The sequence below is a fragment of the Oenanthe melanoleuca genome, chromosome 8 (genome assembly GCF_029582105.1).
Source record: "Oenanthe melanoleuca isolate GR-GAL-2019-014 chromosome 8, OMel1.0, whole genome shotgun sequence".
NCBI classification, from domain to species: domain Eukaryota; kingdom Metazoa; phylum Chordata; class Aves; order Passeriformes; family Muscicapidae; genus Oenanthe; species Oenanthe melanoleuca.
Genome location: NC_079342.1, coordinates 12090869 through 12118329, shown reverse-complemented (window position 1 = coordinate 12118329; position 27461 = coordinate 12090869). Strand labels below are relative to the sequence as shown.

General features: G+C 44.7%; 1 protein-coding gene across 2 annotated transcripts; it reads left to right on the top strand.

Annotated features, from left to right (window-relative positions):
• Positions 1-277: 277 nt before the first annotated feature.
• LRRC8C (leucine rich repeat containing 8 VRAC subunit C) lies at positions 278-27115 on the top strand. Of its 2 annotated transcripts, none has more exons than XM_056497765.1 (3): positions 278-330; positions 18447-18588; positions 21010-27115. In XM_056497765.1, the coding sequence occupies exons 2-3, from the start codon at positions 18451-18453 to the stop codon at positions 23278-23280; spliced, it is 2409 nt and encodes an 802-aa protein (XP_056353740.1). In that variant the 5' UTR covers positions 278-330; positions 18447-18450; the 3' UTR covers positions 23281-27115. The 2 variants fall into 2 exon arrangements, with proteins under 2 accessions (XP_056353740.1, XP_056353739.1); XM_056497764.1 differs by lacking the exon at positions 278-330 and adding an exon at positions 3648-3786.
• Positions 27116-27461: the final 346 nt, after the last annotated feature.

Below are 27461 nucleotides of genomic sequence, written 5' to 3'. Positions count from 1 at the left end.
CCCATAAATGTGCATTGGTAGTAATAAACATCTCTGTTTTGAAAGTAACAGTAATTATAAAGTGCTTGCTCTGAGCTCGAGCTGCTGGGCTTCATCCCTCCTGCCTCATGTGAGCTCATTGCATCACATCTAAAATTAGATAAGATGCTGTATCCCATGAAGTGCATGGTTCAGTAGCTCAGAGCTGCAAGAGCCAGACCAGGCACAGCTGCATAGCTCCTCAGTTAGGAAGATGCCTTCAGACAGATCACTGAAGAAAACTCAATGATCATCAGAAGTGTTACAGAGTTAAAGCAGCCTTCACATCCAGGAGCTCCAGTTCAGCCAAAGGTCAGAAAAATGGGAGCTATATTATATCTTTTGGTATCTCTTTAGCTCTATATTTTCTCAGCACTATGTAGGGACAGCTGTCAATACCTTCCCTAGAGACATCTACTTGGGCCAAATTCTTCCCTGAGGTAGTTGCACTGCTTTCATTGTAATCATTCCAGTGATGAATGTGGTTCACTTAGGAACAACAAAAGAGCTCATGAGATTAAACATCCTTTCAGTGTTTTCATTCTGATTAAAGCAAGTTTTAGTACTTAGAAAATGCTGTGAGCTTAAGAAATGGCTGTATTCTTCATCCTGCTCTGAAGCTTTTCTTCAGCTTCCCAGATTCAGCCCATAGCATCCAAGCAATTTATTTTAGAAGTCTGTATTCCCAGTACACTGCTATTATTTAAACATCTGGTTCACTTAAAAATCATATTTCAAAAACACTAATCTGGGGAGAGAAGGGTTAAAATGTGAAACTAGAGAAAAGCAAACTAGGGAGAAAAATTCTGACAAACTTCAAGCAGCTAAGAAGTACTAGAGCTGTCAAATCATGCCTTTTGGATTTGAGCTGAATCAAATCACAGAGGCTCTTTTACAGTGCCTCGTCTGAAAGCAATTTAGCTTTTCTGTGTTAGCAGATTATGCTGTTTTCAACAGTTGTTGGAGAGATGACTGATGAAAAGCATTTTCATTGTGGGTGTGCTTCCAAGTACAGACAGAGCTGTGGCACTCAAACCCCGGTTTTCTTACCCTGATCTCTCCTGAAGCACAGGGTAAAGGGTCTGTGCAGCACTATCCCCTCAGACCCAGCTCCAGGTGGCTTGTAGGACCCCAGACTTCAGTGTATGGGATGGCTTTGTGTTTTTTCAGGGTGCATCCTCAAATCATGAAGGGATTGGAAAGGGTGGGAAAAAGAAACAAAAGAGAACTCTGAGCAGGAATCAGTAGAAGATGGGGGCCGTAGCATGGCAGTTGGTGCTGAGAAAGGACTTCAGAACTAGACATCCTGAACCTGGATCCCATGTGAGAATCAGCCCATGGCTCCATGAACAGTGGATAACTGCAATGCAAGCACTGGCAGTGCAGTCTGTCCCCGTGTTCAAGTGAGTTTGGAGGCTGGTCTGTGGTAGTTTTAACTCAGGTACAAATCAAACCCTGCCCCTGGTTCTGTGGCAGTGTAAGTGCTGCAAGGTAGCACTCAGCAGCAGCAATGACACTTGGAGAATCTGTTAGTTATGAATGACAGAATAAGCCAATTGACAGTAAAAGGCAAATGTACAAAGCTTGGAGTAATGACTCTGTGATCTATCCCACATTCCTCTGGAGTCTATGAAAAAGAGGCAACAATGAAATCAAAGCATGTCAAAAACTTGCAGTCATACAGATGGTTGAAACCAGTTACTGTTGCCTACCATTTTGGTAAAAGAAATACTCACAAATTACTTCAGATTTCACCGGCCTAGATGGTCTTAAAATAATGCAGGAATTTGCAAATAAATTACACTTTTCTGCAGGCAGCAGAATTTTTCCACTATAGCAAAGGCATTTGGATCCCCAGTTTTGTGTTTACTACCAAATGTGTATTTCTGGGCCTTCTTCCACCAGAACTGCACTAAGACTCCATCCCCAAACTCAGCAGCTATATTTATCCATGGACCATGTTTTCTACTGCAGTATCAGTGACCTTGCCTGTAATTATTCTTCACAGGGGAAGCTTAGCTCACTCCTCCAAGTACTGCAGTAACTCTGAATAAAAATAACCCAAAAGTTCACAACAGGAAACGTTAACAATGGCAGGATTACTGACCACCATGTCCCTGTAAAATAAACGAGCAACTGAGAGGGAGTTCAGGGAAAAGCAGCACCACAATTAAGTAACGGGAGGGAGTGACTTATGAGGAAAGATTAAATGAGCTAAGCCATGATGAAAGGGTGAACGGAACAACTGCCTCCAAATGTTTGAAAGAAGAAACCATCCAAGACAGGGAGGGATTCTCTAAGCTGCTGCCAGGAGTTAAGAGTAATGGAAAGAAACCAATAAAATGAACACAGCAGTCACCATAACTATTTCTTCAGCTCAGAAACCCAGTGCTTTTGTCCATGTGGAAACCTTGCTCATTTGTCCTGTTTTACTTCTTAGCTATATCCCACAAAGCATAAATGGAACACTCAAAATTATGTAATGGTGCAATATTTCTGAAATGTTTCAGGCTGGCAGCTCTGAAGGAGCGTAAGGGACCTGTGCTGACATTCTCTTCTAGCTCCTGTCAGACTCAAACCCTCATTTCTTGAGAAGCCTCAGAAAGCCTTGAGGTTTCAGCTGAGAAAAGCAGCTCTGCACAGCAAAGCACTTAAGCAAACACTTCAGGAAAATGATGAACTAAACTCCCACAGCTATAAATCACATCCATGATTCCCAAACGAGGAACCTGACTCTGCCCTCAGCAGTCCCTGAAGCAGACGGTCACAAAGTACATGAAGTCAGAATTCCCCACAGCTATCCCTGGCAGACCTTTGGTTCACATCCCAATGTAGTTAATATTTTTGCAGCAAAACAGCTGTGAGGCATCATGTTGTGTTTGTTTTCATTAACTCCTCCCCAGTGGGCTTATATATTTGTATTTCCTTGTTTACATACTTGTAGTGTCCCTAGGGGTATACACACACTATTACCCCTACGGTTAGGGGCAAGTTATTGGAGGGCAAGTACCTCCCTCTGATGCAGAATTTGTCCTGTCTCGTTGTTCTGCCAAAGATGTAAATCTTTCTGGAAATGTTAGACAAAAGTCCCTTTAAACATGTGGTTTCTTTCAGCAGCAGTTTTCAGACTGCGCTTTTTGAATTGCTGGGCCAGAAGTTTGTGTTTCCAATTGTCACTCTCTGAGACACTTTTCCATTGTTAATACAGTCCCAGGCGCTTTACAGCCTGGTCTCTTTATAGTCGTTCCACGGCCCTGCGTGTTGAGGTCCAGATCTTTCCATCACAATTTGCGCTGTCGCTCTCCCGGCGCGAAGCCGCCCGCGAGGGGACGGAGACTCGCGGCCGCTTCCCAGGGCACGGACCGCGCTCCGTGCGGGCCATGGAGCGGCCCCGGCCCCACCGTGCCCCGCCAGCCCCCGCCGAGCCGCTCCTCCGGCCGGGGATGCGCGGGCGCCCGGACACCGAGCCCGCGGCTCCCGGGGAGCGCTCCCGGCGGCTCCGGGGCAGCGGGCGGAGCGGGGCTGCCGGGCACGGCCCACCCGGCGCCCCCCGGCACCGCGCCGTGCGTCAGCCCGGAGACGTGGCCCCGCGGCGGCGGGGGCGGAGCGGCGGCGGGCGGAGCGCGGCTGCGGGCGGCCTCCCGGCCCGGCCCTGCCCTGCCCTGCCCGCCGCCTGAGCCCCGCACCGCGCCGCGCCGCGGGATGTTCGCGCTGCCGCCCGGCCGCCGCCGCCCGTGACCCCGAGCCGCCCGCCCGGCCGCGCACCAGGTAAGCGCTGCCGCGCCCAGCTGCCTCTCCCGGGGCGCTCCGCTGCCCGCGCCGGGGACGGGGCATCGCCCCGGGGAGGGGGCCCCGGGGGCCGCACGGGGACGGAGCCGCCCCGCAGGGGAGAAGAGACCGCGCCCGGCCCGGCCCGCGGCTGCCGGGGCCCCGCTTTGCCCGCCGGCGACACCGGCCGTGCCGCCTCCCACCCTGGACTGTGCCGGAGGAGCCGAACTTTATCTGGGATCGCCGCCCGCTCCTCTCCCGCCGAGGAGCGCCGGGAAGCGGCCGCGGCAGCCCCCCACGCCCATCCATCCCACCGCATCCCTGCCGGGCGGGGCAGCCCCGGGGGCGCCCGGCACGGCGGTGGCGCGGAGCCAAGCGGGGCTTCCCGGGAGCGGGGCCGCCGAGGGGGCACTGGTGGGAAACAGTCGCCGTGGAGACGGGCGGCTTGGGCGAGCCTCTGGGGAAAAGGGCTTGGAGAAAGCCCGTGGCCTTATTTTCCCCGAAAACAAGGCGCAGAGCAGCCCGCATGACGGGGAGGATGCGAGCAGGACGGGGAGGCGCGGTCCAGCCGCGCTGGCTCCGCCGTCCTTCCCCGGGCTGCGCAGCCTCTCCGGCCCCCGCAGCGTCCTGGCCGCTCTGCCGGGAGCGCAGCGCAGCCCCGGCGGCACTATGAGGCTCCGGCATCCACAGCTCGGCTTTTTAAGAGATTAAAAAAAAGACCAACCAACCAACAACAACAAAAATCCCGATTTTAAATCGGTTTAAAACCAGCTCTGCAGAGTGATGGGCAGTTTTGCCCATTATTCACCTAGTGCAGTTTGTCCAGTTCATTAGAAAGAGTTGACCAAGCAAAATGAGAGGCTTATACCAGACCACTGAATGTATCCTACCAGAATTTCAGGAGGGTTAAAGTGTTTAAAAGTAAGGAATTTTATTATTTTATTGTTCGGATAGGTATGTTAGTTATGGTTTGGCTTTGTAATGATTTCTTTTTTTTTTTTTTTTTTACTTTTGCATTAGTACTTCCTGTGACAAGAGACTCAGTATTACTAGCACTACTGTTTGAAGACAACCATGTAATGTTTGCTCCCACAAAGCACTGTAGGTTTGAATGATGCTGTACAAGCAGAAAAGTGCTTTGCAAGATAGTGGAGAAAAACATGGCAACGTTGGAAATAAATAATAATTTAAAAATCTCCCTTCCCAATTCAACCAATTAAGCATCTTGCCTTCTCCCCTTACCCCTCCCCCTGTCCTGCCCCGGGGTGTGTTAGAACTGATTTTACTTTTCTTTTTGGTATGGTAAAAGCAGTCAAGAGGGTAGCACTCCCCTGGGCTCACTTTTCTCCTGGAAAAACCTGTTTGCTCCTGTGGTGCAGATCAGTGTGGAGAGCTTGACTGAGCACTGAGATGATCCCTAATTTTAACCTGGACTTGTATTCCTGCTGTCTCCCAAGTGCCTGTGTCCCAGGGCTGCCAGCAAGGCACAGTAGCTTGGTGCTGAGCACCTGTGGTTTCTGAATCATTTCCTTTTCCAGTTACTTTCTGAGTTTGCTAAATTTGTGGCAGCCATGCTGCTGTTTCCTTCCAGTCTGAATACTGACAGGCCCTGCTAGAGGTTTTGCCATAGTATAACGTTATGTGTGTTTTATTTGTTACTATTTATTCTTGTAAGCAGTTTTAGCAATAAGCCTTCTGATGGAAGGGCTAAAAATCTGTTTGCTTTGTATGCCCAGTATTGGAAAAGGCTAGTGCTGGATTTCAGTGAAAAATGAAATCAGAGACTGCTAAGTTCTCCTTACAAGTGCTCACTCAGTGCTTGGTGCTATCTTGCAATCAGTTCCTGTAGCAGTTCGAGTTGATTTCCTGAGGCAGCCTCATCCCACCTCGCTATCTGGCTTTGGAGGCCCACAGCAAGGAGCTCTGAGCAGGAGGGGGGCAGCATCCGGGCTGGGCAGGCTGGAGCATTAAACAATGCTCAGGTGGCCTCAGCGCCAGAGGGACAGCTCACTGAGACCCAGAATAATGAACTGGGTCAGAGTGCTGGGAGGAGCAGTTCCCCTGATTGTCCATTGACCTCAGCTGCCGCTGCTTGAAGTGGGCCATGTTCACCGGCAGAAAGGCACTTCCCAACCCAAGGCTTTTTGAGGGCTGCGGGAAGTAAGAAAAAAAAATTCTATTACCATCCAAACAATTCACAATAACAGGGGCTAGAGTTTAATTTTATAGTTTTTTCCTCTTTAAGGAAACCTGGTAGAAAGATGCTGTCTTCATTGTCAGAGTTGTGAAGGGCAGGGGAGGGCTGGTTATACAGTAAAGAAAACACTGAAAATGAAACAATTGACGTCGGGAAAAAAACTTCCTAAATACTTTGAAACCTTACTTAGTAAGGCAAAGAAGCCATTCTCCTTCCAAAATGATTTGTCAAAAGACTGTTAACAAGTGTTGGATTTCATATGTTCAACCTAATGGAAACTCTACTCTCTTCATCCTTGAGCTGCTTACCCTGGGATTTTGTGCTACAAAACTCTGTTGCAAACTCAATCTATAGTGCAGTGACTTTTGTTGGGTTTGTGTTTCTAGGACCTCTTTCTAGCTAGGAAGATACTAGGTTTGATTCAGCCTCTTGCCCAGGTGTGACTATGTCATTTGTTCCATTGCTTTCATTCATAACACAAGGCAGGCCCTTCTGCCTTCCCATCCCAGACAGGCAAAGTGTGTTAGAGCTGTCTTTCGACCTGTCAGAGCCTAGATGAGCTTTCTGTCGCTGGATGCATTTTACATTTTAGTGTCTGGCACATGCAGCTAATCAGACACAGCATAAGCTTTACAACTGTATTATTCAGAGAGTCATAGCTTTGGACCAGGATGAGGGTTTATTTGGAATTTTTCTAGTACAGAGTTCCTGTACAGTCTCCTTCTCCCTTGAAGGACTGATTTGCAGTCTGGCGTTTGATCTGGTCAGATTTTTAAAAGGTGGGATAATGCCATGCTTGTGCTTTGCACATTTCCCACTTGTTTGGGAGAATCCTGCCTTAAGATACAATGCATGTCTTTTCTTGGTTTTATAGTAAAACAAAGGCCTCCCCTGCAGCACAGGATGGCACCGTTCTCCAGGGCAAGTTGCTAACGCTGCTGTTATGATGAGCATATGAAGTTCCACTGAATTTGAACCAGAACATGTAAAAACATTTGGTTCTGTACCATAGTATTAAAAATCCATTTCTCTCTGTCAAAGTAAACTTTAACTTTTCCATTGACTTCCAGGTGAGCAGAATACAACCTTTTATACCAGCTTCTAATCCTGGGTTAACCTCATCTGCTGAAAATGGAGATGCTAGCTCACATCTCCCTTCCCTGGCAATAGTACATAGTAGCTTTTTTATTGATGGGAATCCTAAATTCAGCAACTCAGCAATAAGACTGCCAACATGCTGAGAACATTTCCAATTTTATTTACTTGTCACTGAAAAGAAGGTGGGAGTTTGGACTAATTGCTTGCTCTGGAGCATATGGTGAAGCAGAGCACAGGTCAAGCCCTGCCTGAGCGTGCAGCAGTGTGAGATCCTGATACACTTGCCATTTACAGCAGAATGCAACAGCTCTGAAGTCAGAGGGTTTGGTGCTCTGAGCAAGGACCATTATAGATCACATTTTACAGTTGATGTGAATGTTTGATGAGCTGTCTCAGGTGGGTAGTTTTCACCAGTGTTCACAGACAGTATTCTTGGAAAAGCCCCTTTTTAAGTGTGACTAAAAAGAGTATTTGCTCTTTGCAGTCATTTAACCATGATGACATAATTTCAAAGACTTGCACACCTACTGTAGTGTTGTCAGAATCCCCCCAGCAACTGCTTTTATCTCACAGTTTAGGCTTGATGGAAACAGCCTTTTTTTCTGTTTTAAGCAGCAACAGACCTTTTGTTAGAATGAGGTTAGAGCTAATCCTTCTTTGGGGGTCTGTGGGTGGACACTGTCCTGAAAAGGTGTAGTAGAGAAGGCAGTCCTGGCTCTCCAGCTCATGATCTTTAAAAGTCATCCTATGTGAATACCAATTCTGATTCTGTAGTTACTAGTGTATCTCTTCGAGCTTGTGTAGATCACATGCAATTTATATGCCTGAATTTATCTGTTTTAGTCTTTCTTATTCTTTCAGGAGTATGGATGATCCCATGAGTTTATTTTTATTGTCAGGGATTTTTCTAACAAAGGATGGTTTGGGGGAAAATAATCCACCAGCTGCTTCAGGCTGAGAACACCTGTATGTTTACCAAGGTGTTTTGGGATCCATGTTTTATGAGACTATCATGTAGTTTTAGAAAGCTCTTTCATGTTTCCTGCAAGTGGGAGAAAAAATAGATTCTTTATATGAGAAACTCTGCCAAATCTTGAAAACCAGAATTCTTTAATGTATTTGGCTCAGTTGCTGCATAAAATGTTTTTAACTAACTTGTCAATGGTTGAGCTGCTTAAGACTCAGAATGGACCTTTTGTGCTTCCTGTCCCAATTAGGAATTAATTTTTAATTATATCAGCTTAACATTTTTAAATATGAGCACTTGTATTAGCCTCAGGCGCCTATGTCTTTGATGATGAGTGGCACGGATTCATGTAATATTGTCTTGTCTGTTATGAGACATTTTAATAGCATTGTTTCTGTCTTCATCTGAGTATGTTAAATAGTGTTTGTAGAAAACCTGGTATAACTTTGAATAAAACTTGATGTGATTTTATTTCTCAATCGTTTAAATTCCTGCGTTTCAGGAATATTAAAATATCACTTACTGGATAGTTACTTGCTTTGATGCTTTAGTTTGCTATTAAAGGCTTTCACTCACATTAAAACCATTTTGCAGCTCTGGAAAGAGGGCAGGCATCTTGAGTGATAGCCCTGATAAACAAAGAATGTTACTCCCAGAGCTGAAAAATGGTAAGTATTGCCTTTGAAGTAGTCTTTGACATGGTAATGCGTGGAGTGTACTTTTCTTTAGATTTAGAGAAATAGTTCAGCAAAGCCAACTCTCCACACAGGCCTATGTGCTTGGTATGGAAAGAACTCCAACTGATTTCACTGAGACTTTATCTGGCAGAGTCTTGCACTGAACATTTTTTTGTCTTTAGTCCAACCTAGTTGAAGTCAAAAGAGCTGCTGACAATAGGAAGTCTTTTTGGTGTGTAGTACATGAAAAAGTGCTATGACTCAGTTGGAACTAACAACAAAGTTATTGTCTGGGATTCATTGCCAAAGCAGCGCTTACTGTATGTGTAGGTGGAAATTGCAACATATATTTTGAAATGCAGTTTATTAAAGTTGCTTCCTGTTTATGTCTTTATGTCTCCCCTTTATGTCCACCTCTGAGTTCTAGGTTCAGGTCTTTGAGCTTCCACTGCCACAGCAAATGGTACCAAGAGCGGAGCAGGGGATTTGCTGCTGCCTCTGAATGCTCCCTCCTGGCTGTTAGGCACAGGGGCAGCTGAAACCTAATGTACACTGATGCTTGCAGTGTGGGCTTCAGGAACTTGGAGAGAAAAGAGTGGACTAGGTATTCAGCATGTGTCTGGAAGTTCCACCCTTTGCAGTTCTCTCCAGCACTAAATCCCCCGTTGGCGTCTTGCCCACAGTTGTGGCCCTGCGGAGCTGCGGCTCTGGGGAAGCTCGGTTCTGGCAGCTCGCATAATGGAACAGCTTTCCTTTGTTGGCTGGGACCTTGCTGGAGTTCAGGTGGCACAGCCTAGCTGTCCTCAGTCAGTGCATCTGGAAGTGAAACCCCTTCCCTACTCTGAGCAGCTGTTACACAGGCAACACACGTTTTGTAGAATCACCAAGCTGCGGGTACTGGAATAATGTCATCTGTAAGCTAATTGTATTTTGTCTGTTCCCCAGATTGGTAAACTAATACCAACTGTGACATTTAATTTTGGTAATGTGTAGTATGAAATCAAATTCACTTCAGTGCTTTTCAGGGGAGTTGTGACATGCTATCAGTTTGGATTCAGGCATTGCAGAAAACTGTCAGAAAGCTGTGCTGTGATGTTGTAGTACTATTCATTCACATTTGCCACCAAAGGTACTAAAGAAAGTAGATACCTTTCTGTTTTGCTGCTGGAGAAGTGGTGGCATGGCGAGTTGGTGTGGCGTGCACAGGCTGTCCATGTCCCAGTGGGATTCCTGACTCACTCTCTGTTGTTCCTCCAGGTCACATTTCCTCACCAGCTTCAGCCACAAGGACATGAATTTGTTTGAAAATACAGTAAACTCATGGACTGTTAAAAATAACTGTTTGGATGCAGATGGTTTGTTTTTAATGTCTTTCCAGTTCCTTTACATGGGATTTATGTTTAAGAAACAGCATCATTTGTTTGTACTTCTTACTTCAGAGTGATGGTATTTCTTCCTATGAAAATCTCCATTGCAGCCAATGGAATAAAAAGAGAGCCATCATGTTTCAAATAGTGGCAACACAAGCCAGTGTTCATAGTCCAAAAAAATTTATGCCTTTTAAAAAATCAATTTCAAATTGAAATTTATATTACAGGAAACACCAGTGGCAATAAAACCTAACAGGGAAACTGGTCTCCTGAAATGCTGCAAATACAAGAAGTCAGTAGCAGAGGTTTTATCATCTGTTACACGGGAACTGACCAAGCACCTACACTTAACAAAACAATTGACATTTTGGTCAGAGCAAACACATGGCAAAATAATTACCAAAACTGAATGTCAGGGTAGTTCAGGTTATTTCACTGTGAGAATACACAGATAAGAATGGAACATAAACCTCTTGGGAATTAGGAGTTACTAATTCCATCCCTTATCATCATATTTCCCCCTTAGTCTAATCTCAGTTTCCCAGGCTTGGTGTCTTGTCCCTGCATCTACTTTTAGTCCTCTCCTGGTTAGGTGATGAAATGAAGCAGGTCCATTATCTGTCATCTGTGGTGGCCAGCACAGGCAGTGCCAGGAGCTGTGAGGGGTTTGTGGGCACATGTTGATCTTAGCAGATGAACACTTCCTTTTCAAAGGACACAAACCCACAGTTTCCGAAGGTTTATAAATTAGCCAGCTGTAGGCACCTGCTCATACTGCAGTAAAAACTGTGTTCCCAATAGACAGGTCAAATTTTGGGGCATGGGTGATCTGAAAAGTTTTAAATAAAAAGAACACAATTTTTTAAGGGTTAACATTCAATTTGTTTTCCTAAGCTTGTTTCTAGAATGATTTGAACAATTGCTGGCTAGATCTTCATTCAGATTTTGTTTTAAATGACACTGGTTTTTCCTTATGGTTGTTTTGGGGAGTCAGTCCCACCTAAAAATACAAATTTATCAAAGTTATAATCAACAGAATATATAACTGATGATAGCACCAGGCCATTTTCAGGCTAGGCTCTATCTGTCAGCTGTCTAGAGGAGACTGTTGCCCTAAACCCTGGGGCTCAGGACAGACCAGTGATTTTGTTTAAATATCCTCTTTGAGAATACATCACCATCAACCTGACTGCAAAACTTCCTTACTTGTGCTTATTTAACTGTGTCAGTGTGCAGTTTCAAAGCAGGTAGAATAGAATTGCAAAACTCTGCTTTTTAGTGCAGCCTTAAGCCCTGTGCTGAAAAGCACTCCAGCTTAACTTCACCATCTGGCCCACAGCAGCCAAGGCCAAACAGCACAAAACACTTGAAAAGTGACTTTATGGTATTTGTGCAGAGTAACAAATGTTTACAACAAGGGTGGTGGGGTTTGGGGTGTGCAATGCCTTGTCCTGTGTAAAAACCCACTGGCATGCAGCCCCTGCACACGTGGCCCACAGCCCTTGGCTCTGCTGAGTCCTGCTGCCAGGTCACAAGTTTGTTTTGTGTTAAATACGAGCTGTGCTCTGTTCCCTTAATGAAGATGAATATGCAATAAATCATGTATGGGAACCAACCCAGACACCTTCTCACAGTGCTATTCCCGAAAGGCATTTCATAATTTATCCTAATGTACAGCCAGGAGAGCAGGATTGGCCTAGCATTTTCTCCTTTCAGTAGATCTCTGATGTGCAACACCAAGCAGTGCCAGTCTGAATTGGCTCTTGAGGATGTCTGAGCTTTGACCTTCTGTTGTGGTCCTGCAGCCTCTCCTGCAGGCTCCTCGTGCCAAGAAGAAAGCCCCTTCCCTAGTGGGGATCAGGGCTGTACCCGTACCACCTGGGGCTTGATTGAACTCTGTGCCACTCTTGGGAGGTGGTGATGCTGATCCTACATCTGAGGAGAATTGGTGGCATGTCAGGGAAATAAGGTTAAATGTCAGCTGGCTTTCTCTTCTAGTCAGCTTAAGAAATCCCACCAACTTTTTGTGCTTGCTGATTGTCAATATCATTATTTCTCCTCTAGCTATGTTCCTTCTCATTTTTCCCTCTGGTGTGTAATTCAGGCTCTGCCCTTGCCAAACCAGCACTTTTTGGATGATAGCTGCCTGTCTGACATCCAAGGCCCCTGATTCTGGTGCACAGCTTTGATTGTTCCCCAAAACAATAATGGATGACACTGATCACTTCAACACGTGACATGATTGAGTAACCACTAGTGGAAGGACAAGATAGCAAAGGGCTTGACTCCTGGTGAGTAACACCTGTAGCATGGCAAACAGCTCTGGCAAGTCCTGGTGTCTTGCCTGAGCACATAAAGCAGCAGAGGCTCCACTCCTGTCACATGAGGGTCAGCAGGGCACAGACAGGCTCCTGGGTGTGCAGGGCACAGACAGGCTCCTGGGTGTGCAGGCAGGAGGCCACAGCCAGGGCACAGACAGGCTCCTGGGTGTGCAGGCAGGAGGCCACAGCCAGGGCACAGACAGGCTCCTGGGTGTGCAGGGTAGGGAGCCATAGCCCGGGCACAGACAGGCTCCTGGGTGTGCAGGCAGGAGGCCATAGCCAGGGGCACAGACAGGCTCCTGGGTGTGCAGGCAGGAGGCCATAGCCAGGGGCACAGACAGGCTCCTGGGTGTGCAGGCAGGAGGCCATAGCCAGGGGCACAGACAGGCTCCTGGGTGTGCAGGCAGGAGGCCATAGCCCAGGCACAGACAGGCTCCTGGGTGTGCAGGCAGGAGGCCATAGCCCAGGCACAGACAGGCTCCTGGGTGTGCAGGCAGGAGGCCATAGCCAGGGGCACAGACAGGCTCCTGGGTGTGCAGGCAGGAGGCCATAGCCAGGGGCACGGACAGGCTCCTGGGTGTGCAGGGTAGGGAGCCATAGCCCAGGCACAGACAGGCTCCTGGGTGTGCAGGGCAGGGGGCCATAGCCCGGGCACAGGGTGGCTGCTGTGACACCGAGCAGCGCCTGGGAAAGGTGCAGAGCAGTGGCAGCTCTCCTAGGGCACGGCACAGGCCTCAGCTTGCCGTGGTGGGGAATGGTGGCGGGAGCTGCAGGGCTCTGCCCCCGTGAGGATGGATCACTGTCAGACCTGCCTGGGTGACATAAGGGCAGTGTTCCAGTTAGTCCTTCATTTGCTCACGGTGGTGCTTTGAATGCGTGTCCCTACAGGCCGTGCCTGGAAGGCTGAGGGGGCAGTGGCAGTGGCAGGTGCTGTTCCTGGGGTGAGCCCTCCCCAGCAGCCCGACCCTGCGGTTGTCCTGAGGGTGCTGCCAATCCACGTGAGATGAATGGGGTGACTCCAAGAGAATCCGCTTAAAAACAGCAACGTCACCTAGCAGGAGCTTGGGCCTGGGGCCTGGCAGGTGCTGCAGGCCAAAAGCGGCTTTGTTCAGGCTTGTACGGAGGGGCAGTTTACTGAACATGAATGTTTTTGCTTTGTGCAGAGTCTCTCAAGACCCAAGATGAATGCAGCTTAATGAGGGGGCGTGTCCACTTCCACGTCCCTTGTGTTTGCCCGCCTGGCGCGGCGTGTCCTGCCCCGGCCGGGTCCCGCGTGTGCTGCGGCACGGAGAGCGCGGAGCCGTGCGGGCTCTGGGGCCCGCCTGGGGAGCGCTGACCGCGGCCACGGCTGGCCCAGGGCGCTGTGGCCGTGCTGTGGCAGCGAGCAGTGCCAGCCGGGGCACGCTGGGGGCACACACTGGGCTGGGGGCACACAGCCCCACAAACCCCCCGGGTTTCCTGGGCACGAAGTTCGTGGGTGGATTCCCTTTGTATTCTGCAGCAGACACTGCGCATTGCGGTGCCTCGGTTTTGGCTTTAGCCATCCTCACTTCCCAGCTGTCCCCACTGCTTCCCCTTACTCCCTCTGATACAAACCAACTCCTGACAGGCTGCTTTGCTCCACGCTGCAGCATTTCACAATCAGCCTTTGATTCAATGTGGTGATTTATTAAGTCTGATTTTGTTCTGATACTTGTGTCTCTAACTTGGATATATTTATTCCCCTTGGCTCTTTTAGGTCACATTAATTTGTTGTGTCTCGCCCCTAATCTCCCATGCTTTAGCTGATTCCTGTAGTTGGGTTTTCTGATGGAGTAGGTATCACACTTGTAGCTGGATTCAAGTATTTAATCTTGTTATTACATACTCGTTTCCAATCACCAAGTTTTCTACATTTCTTAGAAATTTTAAAATAAGAATCACTACTGATTTCTCTCCCATCCAGTGTTTTTGTAGGTTTTTTCCTTTTGTTTGTTTTGAGAATTCTTGTTACTTTTTTTTCCCTGTTTAGTTTTTTTAATTATTATTATTTTTAGTTAATCTGGCAAACCCACAGCTCTGTTCTACAACACTGCTTAACAGCCAGTACAACTGTTTTTCAATCCCAGTTTCTTTTTTATTTCCTTCTGGTAGCTGAATATCAGATGATTTATCTCATGTACCATTTTATTTTCTCTAGGGTCTGAGGATTATTAAAAATGAAAGAGAAAAAAAAGAACAAGTTCTGGTTTTAATTGAAATGAATATCCAGTATTTAGAACTCTAGTATTTACTAAAGGAGGTTAGAATAATATTTTACAGTAAGTCAGATGCCACATTTCGGCTACAGTGTACTGTGCAATTAAATAACATTTTGAATGTGAATAAATACAAATTAGTAATGCAGTCTTAGTTTTCACCAGCTGAAATGTTGTACTCCTTATCTTTTATCTCCTTGTTACAAGGAGAGAGAAGAAACTGCAGTGTGTGGTGTACAGTGTATGGTGTACGTGTGTGGATCCAGGGATGGTGTCCTACAGTAAATGGTGTGCTGTGACTTGGACTGCAGTGTGACTTTTTAACACCCATTGATTTGTTCAAATTGATGATTGATTAAATAATTTTAGTTTGTGGAAACCTGTTTTGTGTGTGATTATAAATGAGTCAGGCAGTGGTGCACCTTTAAATGTAGCAGTGAGGAAGATCTGGACTTTGGACATGGCCAGGAGGATTTTTCAGGATTGTTCTGAGCCAGGTGGACCTGCTGTGTCTTTTCTGAGGTTTGACTTGCTGCTAATAGATGTCCTTTCCATCCCTGGAGAAGCCAGAATGGAAAAAAAGCTAGAGGGAAGTGGGAGACAAATGAACAGCGACTTGGTGTCATTTTGTTCTGCATGCAGATGTCAGCAGTGCTGGTTAGCCTCGGCTGCTCTGCAGTTCTTTCCAGCATTTTCCTTGATTCTTAATACAGCAAGGGAAGAGGCAACAGGGCTCCTCTAGTGAGTGTTGGAAAATGATTTTCCTGCTTCGTCATATTCAATTGCCATTTAAAGTTTCTTGGGAATGTCTTTTTTCCCCAAAGCTAAAAAGTATCATCTGGCAGTAGACATTGTTGTTTTTTACTGTTATTTTATGTGTGGTACTATTGTCATCATTCAGTAATGTTTGTTTTCTTTTTTAAAGATATAGGAAAACATTACTGGCAGACAGTTTTGATGTCTGGTGTTGAACTGCAGACCTTCCACCCCCAGAGATGGCTTTTCTAGGATGGCTCAGAGGGGCTTTCTGTGTGCAGCTCTCCCTCTGCTTGGCCCATTAATTTGGGTAACAGTATGTGCACTCTACTAATGAGGAGTCACGCTATGCAAACAACAGCCTGTGAAGGGAACAAGGGATGAGGGCAGCATGTGTTCCTGGTATCAGAACCTATCTGCCTTCATCTAAATTCCCCACACATCACTTAGGAGAAATAAAGCAAATACATGAGCCCTAAAAATACATAGTGAAACCTATAAAAAACAACAGCCTAAGGATTTTTTAGTCTGAAAGCTGTCCCTGCACAGTAATTTGCAAGATAGTTTCCAGTCCCATCTGCTGTCAGGCACTGCCCTGATTCAGTGCTGCTGCTTTCATAATGCTGTGGCTCAGCTCCACAGTTGCTTGGGTGTCTAACCAGCAACTCCAGCAGACTCCTGGGTCTCCACATGTTTCTGTGCATGTGAGCACTTGCATTTTGTCAAGAATCTCCACTGCAGGAAACATAATTCCGTCTTTACCTGACACTCAAATTGTTTATCTTTTTGGGAAAAAACATTACAAATAGGATTTCAAGAGGCTGTGCCATCAGAATATGAAAAAGCACTCCTAAGCCATTATTGCAGGGGCGGGTGGAAAATGTTGTGATTTTAAAGCAATCTGTTGATAGGTATTCTTGAGTGTACTGATGGCATTCCAGTCAGCCAGCTGGCCTCAAAACCTGAGCCAACAGTAGTATATGTGTTACAAAACTTTGAGCAGCACTGTTGCATGGCAACTGCTTAGCTAACATTTGTAGTAGTGGATTCCTTTGAGAATTTTGTAAGTTTTTCAATGCTTGATTGAAGAAAAAAATAAAAAAGCTTACCAGCAGCTTCTCAGTCACTTGCGTTTTATGTGGAAATGAAAAAGAGAAGGGTAATTCCTTACCAATAGCAGTGAAATGCATATGGGAATGGAAGAGAGATTGTGCATGATGTTCTTCAGCTCAGGTGCCTCTGGGAGCTGCCAGCAGAGGTTTGGCTGAAGGAGTGCTGGGCAGGTACTTAAAGCTACATGGGGCACTTCTGATTGATGAGAACCACTTCTTCAACCAGTATTTATAAAAGGAGAGTGAAAGGCAAAGGTTTGTCCCAGCAGCCACCCCAGCTTTTCTCTGCTGTAGAGGTATATCTTCCCTGATATGTCTGCTAACATTTGCAAGGCAAGCACACAAATAGCAGAATTGTGGATTCTGGCTGCCTGCCATTTGATAACAAATGCTGTGTTTCTCTGCCAGCACTGCAGCAATTCAGGCCTGCTGGCAAGGATGCTGCCAGGCCTCTGACCTGGCTGTGTGAAGTCAGGCTTGCATGGCCATCATTTTCACTGATGGTCTATTAATTTGAAAGTGCTATGGAGGACAGCCTGCCTTCATCTTGGGGATTGCCAGTTGTGCAAAAGGTGTGTGTGGTTTCATCTGGCATTGTAGCCTGCCTCCTGGGGACAGGCTTTAGAAGGACAGGAGGCTGAGAGAGGGACTCTCCTGTCTGGCCAAGTAGTGTTTAAAGCAATGTGGAAGGGTTGCAAGAGGACATGGGGGCAAGGAACAAAAGTTTCTGTGCTACTCAGCTGCAAAGCCCCAGGCTAGCTACTAGCACAAGTTCATTTACAGACTTCACCTTACCTTTGGGAACCACAGTACCTCCTGAGCATCAGATGGGCAGCAGAGACAGAGCAGAGACTTTGGCAGTGCCAAAGTGAGCCTCCTTCCACATGTGTATGGCCAGTTAGTGGGGGTCAGTTCTTAATCCATAGGGTGGCTGTATACTTGCAATGAATTGCAGCCATTAGGGCTTGAAGCATTCCCTTCCTGTTCCCTGGCTCTGAATGAACTGAATCCCCTGAGTTCCTGGGCAGCCTCTCAGCAAGTGTGTGCTTATCACTAAGCCTGCACAGAAATGCATGTCACCAAACCCACATTAATGGGTCCCAGTGTGCAGCTGAATCAGGATTATAGGCCTCCAGTGTTACTGTGATATGAGCTGATTGTGGTGAGCATTTATGATGTTAGTTAATGGACAGATGTTGTTAATTGCTCTTGGGAGTATTTTTGTTACATTCCCATCTGAATTTATCTTTCCACTGTAACTTACTAAGAAGTTTCAATACTGGTTTGATCTCAGGGATTCAGTTACACAGTATGCTGTCGGCTTTAATATCAGTTGCTTTGCCTGTACATGCTCATGTCTTAGCTGATTTTTCAGAGGACATAATGCCTGCACATCTGAGGTGATGATAAAGGCCTTGATCTGGCTGTAGTTTTGGTTACCTAAAGCACTTTAGGAACTTGCATTCGAAACATAGTAGATTTAAAATTGCAGTGAGTATGCACAAAAAGATTCCAAAGCATTCCTGAAACCACTATGAATAAAATGGAAGTGAATGAAACATGATAGCTAAAAAGGTGTGTGAAGTTTTAATGCAGGACAAGCATTTGAGACCTATGAGATTAAGGCTAATGTGTGACACTGAACATCTCTATCTGCAGAATGGGCTGGTTTTCAAGGATGCAGGAGGTCTCACTGGCCTATCAGAGATGGCTGGAGTCAACAGAGAGGGATTTGCCTGCCTGCATGGATGGCATTGCAGCTCTCCCTTCCTCCCTGCCGGGAGCTGTACAGTGACACCTCGAGCATCCCTCTCCGGATGGGGGGTGTCAGTAGCTGGGACCTCTGTGCCACAGGGGGGAGTTGGTTCCAAGGAGGCTTTTTGAGCTGCTGGCAGCGTGAGGCTGAGCTGCGTGCTGTTTTGCAGGAGGATGATTCCCGTGACGGAGTTCCGGCAGTTCTCGGAGCAGCAGCCGGCGTTCCGCGTGCTGAAGCCCTGGTGGGATGTGTTCACGGACTATCTCTCGGTGGCCATGCTGATGATCGGCGTGTTCGGCTGCACGCTGCAGGTACAGCGGGGCTCTCAGGGCTGCTGCAGGGGCACCACAAACCAGGAAGGGCCTTGGAAGGATGGTGGCCCATCTTGTTTTATCTCTCGGGCTCACCCTGAATAAAGCAAAAATGTGCTGTTTAAGTAGCAACATCAAATAACACAGACCAGACTTTTAGCAGCTGTGAATCAGCAGACTTGCTATAGTCAGTGGAACTGTGCCAGCTACGATAAGAGCTGTTGGTTTGGCTGGTGTCTGGATCACTGTTTTCAGCTCAGTTTGGCATAACAAAACACATTATCAGCTTCTTATTTGTTGCCATTTTGCTGTTGTGAAGTTTAAAAAATGAAAATTTCTAATTCCTGTTTTTCTTTATTTGGCAAATATTAATGTTACTTCTTTCATTATGCTTTAAAGAGATTTGAAATTAATGTGCTGATTTTATTAACAACACCCACAACTGGTATTATGTCTCTTCCATTCCAAAATGTCTCTGAGGATGCTTACACATAAACAATTGACATTACTATCAGTCACTATTAGTTACGTTTTGCTGGAGAGTCAAAAGCAGAAAAGAAATGAAAAATACTGTTTGGGATGACTCCACAGAAATATAAAGTTACAGTACAGGTTCAAAGATAGATCTCACATTTCTTGGCATGACTTTAAAATGGAGCTAAATGGACATTGACAGAGCTCTTATTTCAGAGGAATTTGCTCAGTTACATGGCCTAGGATTTAGATATACTGTGTCTCAAATTTCACATTACATCAGCTGTAGTTTTGTCCATATTCTCCATTCCCAAGAATTTTCAGTTGATACAACATTCATGTTTAAAAATCTCTTTAATAGAGCTGAATTTTGCATTAGTAGATGTTTGCTTAACCACACAAAGTAAATCCTCTGTTGTATCTGTTACCTGTTTTAAGTTTACCTGCTTGATTGGAAGAAGCACACTGGAAAATAATGTGTGGAAAGACTAAAATAATAGACAAATTGTTTTTATTCCAACTTATTGTGAGATACATAAATCCAGGACGTAACTAAGGGCGTGTATCACAGTAGCAGACAGTTTACAGACACAAATTAATTACAGAAGTTTTTGATGTGTCAACAGTTATGGCACTGATACTGTTCAAAACACATGTGGTCTTATCTCAGCATCTCCCTACAGCAGGGTGGATCATCAGGTACCATCTGACTTTGGTAGCTCTTGATGCATACCTTATATTTGGTGCTTTAAGCAGCCATGATGTCAGAGTACATCTACACTACACACATGTTCTTAGTTTGGGCTAATTCCAGTTAGTCATTCAGGGCAAGTAAGAGAGCTCCTTGGTTTATCACAGGGACCAGCATTTTAAATTCCAGCCTGGAACTTTGCATTGAACTCAGAACTGATATCCCAAATTAAACCAAGGATGATTGGTCCCTAAAGACACTCTGACCTCAGTTTGTCAATATGGATGACCACCCCAGATTAAGAAAACTTCTTGTTTGGTTTTTTTGTATAGACAAACTCAAGAACAGAGCTAGATTTTTACCCCCAGGTGTGTAGCCCATCCTACAGAAGCCCCCCATAGAGAAGGACTTTGGACAAGTGTAGTGATAGGAGTAAGGGCTTTTGGCTGAAAGAGGGTAGGTTTATATTAGATATTAGGAAGAAATTCTTCACTGTGAGGATGTTGAGGCAGTGAAACAGGTTGAAGTTCCAGAGAAATTGTGGAAGTGTCTGAGGCCAGGTTGGATGGGGCTCTGAGCAGCCTTGTCTAGTGGAAGGTGTCCCTGCCCATGGCACTGGGTTGGAACTAGATGGTCCCTTCCAACCCAGATCATTCTGTGATTCTATGAGGATTCTGTGTATATGTATGAGAAACTAAGTAAAATTTATGTCCATGCACACACAGATGCCATCAAAGAACTGACCTTATCTGTCTTTATTAAGAAGATTAATAATGTCCCAGGATAGATATGCTCACTTTAGCCCTTTGTCAGCCATTTTTGGTGTGATAAGACATCACAGGGTGAGAGTACAGCCACATGAATGCAGTTGGGCTGCTGTCAAGCCCAAAATATCTCTGAACATTGTAGCCAGGGTGATTACACCTGGCAGTAATAGCCTGTCTCTGGGGAGAGCAGAGCAGGAGCTCCCTTGTCTTTTCTGGAAGTATTCCCTACATTTCTCCTTTTCCTGGATCATCTCAATGCCCTCTTATTCAAATTATAGAAAGCTAACCATAGATAGAAAGGAGTGGCCTAGTTCTTGGCATGTAGAACAAGTGTCTTGTTGAGCATAATAATAGCACAGCCTGTGGGGCCAAGTGGCAGGCTGTGCAGAGGAATGCCTGGAGCTGGAGGTACTCCAAGGACAGCTACCCACTGGTGCTGCCACCATTGTTTGTACATCAGCTCAAAAGATATCTGTTTGTGTGTTCCAGGTCATGCAGGACAAGATAATATGCCTTCCAAAGCGTGTCCAGCCTTGCCAGAACCAGTCTAATAGTTCAAATGTGTTTAACACACTACCAGATACCACCTCCCTTCCACCACCGAAGCCATCCACCCCTCCAGCTACAGTTGAGATGAAAGGACTTAAGACTGATTTGGACCTTCAGCAATACAGCTTTATCAACCAGGTGTGCTATGAACGGGCTCTGCACTGGTATGCCAAGTACTTCCCTTACCTTGTCCTCATACACACACTGGTCTTCATGCTGTGTAGTAACTTTTGGTTCAAATTCCCTGGATCAAGCTCCAAAATTGAACACTTCATTTCAATACTTGGGAAATGTTTTGATTCTCCCTGGACAACAAGAGCTTTATCTGAAGTATCAGGAGAAGACTCTGAAGAGAAGGATAACAGGAAGAACAACATTAACAAGTCTAATACTGCTCAGCCAAGCACTGAAGGCACTTTGGTCAAGACACAGTCTTTAAAATCAATCCCTGAGAAGTTAGTTGTGGATAAAGGAACACCTGGGGCATTAGATAAAAAAGAAGGCGAACAGGCCAAAGCACTGTTTGAAAAGGTGAAGAAGTTTAGACTGCATGTTGAAGAGGGTGATATACTCTATGTCATGTACGTTCGCCAGACTGTACTTAAGGTAATTAAATTCCTTATTATTATTGCTTACAACACAGCACTTGTCTCAGAAGTTAATTTTACAGTAGTCTGTAATGTTGATATTGAAGACATGACAGGATACAAGAATTTTTGCTGTAATCACACAATGGCACATCTCTTCTCTAAACTTTCTTACTGCTACCTGTGCTTTGTAAGCATCTATGGCCTGACATGCCTTTACACCCTGTACTGGTTGTTCTACCGTTCACTGAAAGAATATTCTTTTGAGTATGTCCGGCAAGAGACGGGAATTGATGATATCCCAGATGTCAAGAATGACTTTGCTTTTATGCTTCATATGATTGATCAGTATGATCCTCTCTACTCCAAGCGCTTTGCTGTCTTCCTGTCTGAAGTCAGTGAAAATAAGCTGAAGCAGCTGAACCTGAACAATGAGTGGACTGCAGATAAACTGCGACAGAGGCTACAGACAAACTCCCACAGCCATTTGGAGCTACAGCTTTTCATGCTTTCCGGACTACCAGACACAGTGTTTGAAATTACTGAGCTGCAGTCTTTAAAACTTGAAATAATTAATAATGTAATGATACCAGCAACCATTGCACAGTTGGACAATCTCCAGGAGCTCTCATTGCACCAGTGCTCAGTGAAGATCCACAGTGCTGCCTTGGCTTTTCTAAAGGAGAATCTCAAGATCTTGAGTGTCAAGTTTGATGACATCAGAGAACTTCCACATTGGATGTATGGCCTCAGAAATTTGGAAGAGCTCTATTTAATTGGCTCCCTAAGTCACGATATTTCTAAAAACATTACACTGGAGTCTTTTCGGGAGCTTAAAAGCCTAAAAGTTCTTCACATAAAAAGTAATTTGTCCAAAATCCCACAATCTGCAGTTGATGTTTCAAGTCACCTGCAAAAATTGTGTATCCATAATGATGGCACTAAGTTAGTGATGCTCAACAACCTGAAGAAGATGGTCAACCTCACACAGCTGGAATTGGTTCATTGTGATTTAGAGCGCATACCTCATGCAGTCTTCAGCCTTCTCAGTCTTCAGGAATTGGATCTAAAGGAGAACAACCTCAAATCCATTGAAGAAATAGTAAGTTTTCAACATCTGCGAAAGTTGACAATTCTAAAGCTGTGGTACAACAGTATAACCTACATCCCAGAGCATATAAAGAAACTCACTAGTCTAGAGCGGCTTTCCTTCAGCCATAACAAAATAGAGGTTCTTCCGTCCCACCTATTCCTATGCAACAAAATCAGATATTTGGATTTGGCTTACAATGACATTCGCTTTATCCCACCTGAAATAGGAGTTCTGCAGAGTTTACAGTACTTTTCCATTACTTGCAACAAAGTGGAGAGTGTGCCAGATGAACTATACTTCTGCAAAAAGCTTAAGACTCTAAAAATTGGGAAAAATAACTTGTCAGTCCTTTCACCTAAAATTGGTAATTTGACGTTGCTCTCCTACTTGGATATTAAAGGCAATCACTTTGAAATCCTCCCACCTGAGCTCGGTGAGTGTAGAGCTCTGAAGAGGACTGGTTTCACTGTAGAGGACAACTTGTTTGAAACTTTGCCTTCTGATGTCAGAGAGCAGATGAAAGCTGAATAACTTCTTGCTCAGTTTTACAGAAACAACACTTCTACCAAAAACACTCTAGAGAATGCATACTCCGAATATGCATTTAATTTGTCATTATTTTTTGCTTTTTTGAATCCTTTCTTTACAAACAAATTTGGAGTAAGGAGTACATATATTTTTAAATAAAATTTTCTCATATTTTTTCACTGTTTTAAGATATTTTTAAGTTTGTTTTGCCCTGAGAACAAGGGCATCTGTAACTTAATTTTTACTGGTAAAAGTAAATGATTTTGTTTGCTGGTTTTTCTTTTCATTTCCTAATCCCACCAGGGAAACTGTGTTTAAGATGTATGTTTTGAGTTGCATCATTTGTAATAGATGATTATATTGTCTTCCTGGTTATTGTTAATCCCTTAGGACATGGTCTTCAACAGGTGGTGCTGTAGGTGTTGAATGCCTTTGTTTCCTCTTTTCTTCAGTGGCAGTAGAAGGTGTTCAACATCTAACAAGATCAAATCTAGGCTGACAATCCCTTTTTACTTACAACAGGGTTTTCTCAGATGGTCAAAGCAAGTAGAAAAGGTTCTTTATGTATTTTAACAGGTGAGAGGGAGCATGCAGAGCTCCTTCAGGGCCTATTGGCAATTCAGTCTGGCTGCCCATTCACACACTGCACTGAGCAGGGGGCACTCACTGCTATTTCCTCTCTGGTGCAGGAGGAGTGAGGTCACAGTTCACAGTGGAATCAGGACCAAAGTGTTGAAGGTTTTCCTAACAGTGCAAAGGGAGGTGGTTGCCCATTTCCTGCTAACTTGAGTGGAAGGCGTGCAATCAACTCACCTTATTGGAAGTGTCAACTCAGCAAGATGGAATGCTGTCTTGAAATACCCCATCCTCCCTTAAACACCAGTGCTACAAGACAGAAAGTGCCCTCTGCCCCCTCAGCCCACTTCCCCACTAAATTGCTTGGCACCTTCTGGGAATGGGATCCAGAAAAAGTGCAATCATACTCAGTTTGTAAAGCTTCTGACAAGGAAATAGCCTCTAATGTGCTCCTTGATTTAGCTTGGGTAGTATAAAACCAAGCTCAGCACAGGAACATTTGCAGATTTGCAAAAATGATATTAAATGAATATATTAATTTCTCATAAGTCTCAGTCTACCCAGCATGCCCAAGGACAGTGATGAAGGCTGTGTTTTCATTTCCCAGAGAATAATTAAATTGGAAATCCTGCATTTGGAAGTTTGCTTTTTAAAATAATGTAATCTCCGATGATTGTGCATCAGGTTGGGAACTTTATCCTCTGAAGCCATGTTCAGCTGTTTACCTAATCCAGCCATTTGATTTCTTTTAGTCAGGTTTTAAAGGGATATGCTGCTCACAAGCTAATTTAAGCTAATCAAAAGTAGTAAAATATTTTGCTGGGAGGAGATCTCTTCATCATATCCAGCAACACGTGTTTGAGTCAGATGCAGGCACTTGATAAATGTTTCACTAGAGTATCTAGGAATAAATCCTTATTTCTCTAGGAGTCAATGCTGTTCATAGATTGCAGAGGTTGAATTGCTGATTGTTAAATTTATGTAAAATATTTGACAGTTGTCAGATTGGTGGCTCGTAAATGTTTTCTGAGTGCCATTGTGTGTCTTGAGCTACAGTTAATCTGAGTTCTGGAGCTTGGTACAAAAGCATAGAGTTGGTTTAAAAGTATGACTTACAAAGGTGGGGAGACAAACTACAATGAGAAATTCCTCATTAATCCAGGATGTGCTATGCAATTTGATGTATGAGCTTGCCACAGTACCAGGTCAGACTTACTTTTTGTGCTTGGCTATGTTCTGGAGAAATCCATGTGATTAATCAAAAATGGTTCAGGCATGAAGGAATCAAATCAAGCTTTTTTTAAAGGGGTTTGATTTAGTTCTGTTGAAGACCTCTAATTGTTGTAGCTGTTATAAGAGCTACCCTTACTCATATGTGGAATGCACTTACTGGAACAGCTTGGCAGTATATATATTCTAAATGTATTTCACTTTGATGTTATGTGAGGAAGAGAAACATTTCATTGCTCATATTAACCTAATTATGTAAACCAAAGTGCTGTTGTCCCTGATGAATGTAAACTGTTTGAAATGTCCAGGTAATTGGTGGAGCTGTATAGTTCCCTTACTTAGATTTTAAATATGGGATTACATTTAAAGTTTTTTTAAAAGTCTTTATATTCCTAGATGTAGCATTTTAAATCCCTAATTTATTTTGTGTCTAATGTTGTTTCATGTGTAGTTTGTGGTCTGGTTTCTGAATGGAAGTTGTGCACACCTTGTAACTGAAGGTTGGAGACATGTTCTATGCCATTTTTGTAAATACATCACGTAGGGGATGTGGGGTTTTGTTTGTTACTGATTATATTTATACCAGTGCAACCCCTCATGTGGACACAGTTACATGAGTATAAAGTGCCTTGTGCTGGCATATCTTTATTCACTTTGCTAGGAATAAACTATACCGGTCTAAGCACTTTCACACTAATAACTGTATCTTCTCCAAGGGTTTGGTGAGCTGGGACAGCTTCCTCAGTCTGACAGCTCACTGTCACCAAAAAGGGGCAGCTCCCTCCTCCTCCCATGCTCCCTATTCCTGCCAACACATTCCAGCTGCTTCTCGTGTCCCTGTACAGGTCTGGTGCTGGTCTGATCCCTCCACAGGACAAATCAACTTTTTAAGCCAGCAGAAAACTATGCCAGTCTAAAAAAGGGAGTAATTTTCTGCTGGATCAGCTCTCTAAAGGATTAGAAGGACACTGGGATGGGGACAGGACTCTGCAGCTGGGGTCTGTACAAGGAGAAGGTGGCCAAGTCCCTTTGGAGATGCTAGGTCAGTTCATCCTCTTGCCGAGCCATGTGCTTGGAGGACTCTGCTGTTTTATGTATAGCAGGGTTAGGCAGCTTGGCTTTTGTGAGTAGACAACCCTCAGGCTCAGAGTGGATGATAAAATACCACATTACTGTTAATTTCTTATGAAACAAACTCAGGTAGCTGCACTGTTGACTTTTCTAAACTTCTTACTGTCTATTCTGGGATGTATTTTCCAAACCCATATTACAGTAACTTAGAAATTAGTCAGCTGAGGGAAGATTGTTTCCTGATTCTCTATAACATCCAGGAAAATATGTAAAAGTGCCATATTTACTCAGTGAATCATGTACTGCTCATATGTATATTCACATGTGGTTCGTACTAGACTTTTCTGTGACCAATGGTATTTGACTTTGAATGGATGGACATTTTGTGGACAATACTTTAGCATGGTTTGTATATATACAAAGAGTTTATATAACTGCTTATATTAATCAGGTGCCTAACAAGTATGACAGTTCCAGAATTTAAGCAAGGTATGTTTTCATCGTTGCTCAAAAATAATAAAAATCTTCCTTGGTGACAGAATTAGAGATGACAAAGATTGCATCAAAAGTAAGAAGACAACCTTCATAGTACATTGAGCCTGACAAGCAAATCTACTTTGTGATCAAAATCTGGAGATGTGCATCTCCCCCCTTGTCAAAATTAGAGTGGATATTTGTGCTGACCTCGTGCATCCAGCCAGCCCCAACAACTTTTGCAAATTCTGATTGGAAAGCGCCTGCTCCAAGTCTTACATCACGTTTTTTTGGCACGTCAATAATTCATGTGCATAAGTGGTGACAAGTCCTGTAGGAATGCCAAGAAGAAACTGAAATTTGACCAAATGGACAAACTTAATTCTGTAGCAAGAATCTTAATATGATAATAGACCTGCATAGTGTTACGTTGCAATATAGTGCACCCAGAACAAAGCAGAAATAAAATGCTGTTTTGTAATAATGACCATTATCCGACTGCACTGTGATTATTTGTTTGGGAAACACTTTGTTTCTGGGTTACCTAAAGATCAAACATAACCATCTTTTGGGTTTGGTCCCGTGGGAGGGAAATAAAGAAAGCATGCTTTAAAAAACATCGTTACACTTGACAGGATTTACAGCTGCATGGTCTCACTTCCTGTGCACCTCCTTCCATTGCCTGACCAGCAGCCAGCAAAATGGCCAGGAAAAAAGCCATTCCTGCTGGAGCAACTCCTCCACTCTGTTCCTGTGCTCTGCCAGGGCTTGGGAGGTTCTGGGAGCCCTGCCAGCCTGCAGCCAGGGGTGTGAGGGCTCCTTGCTCCCCCCTG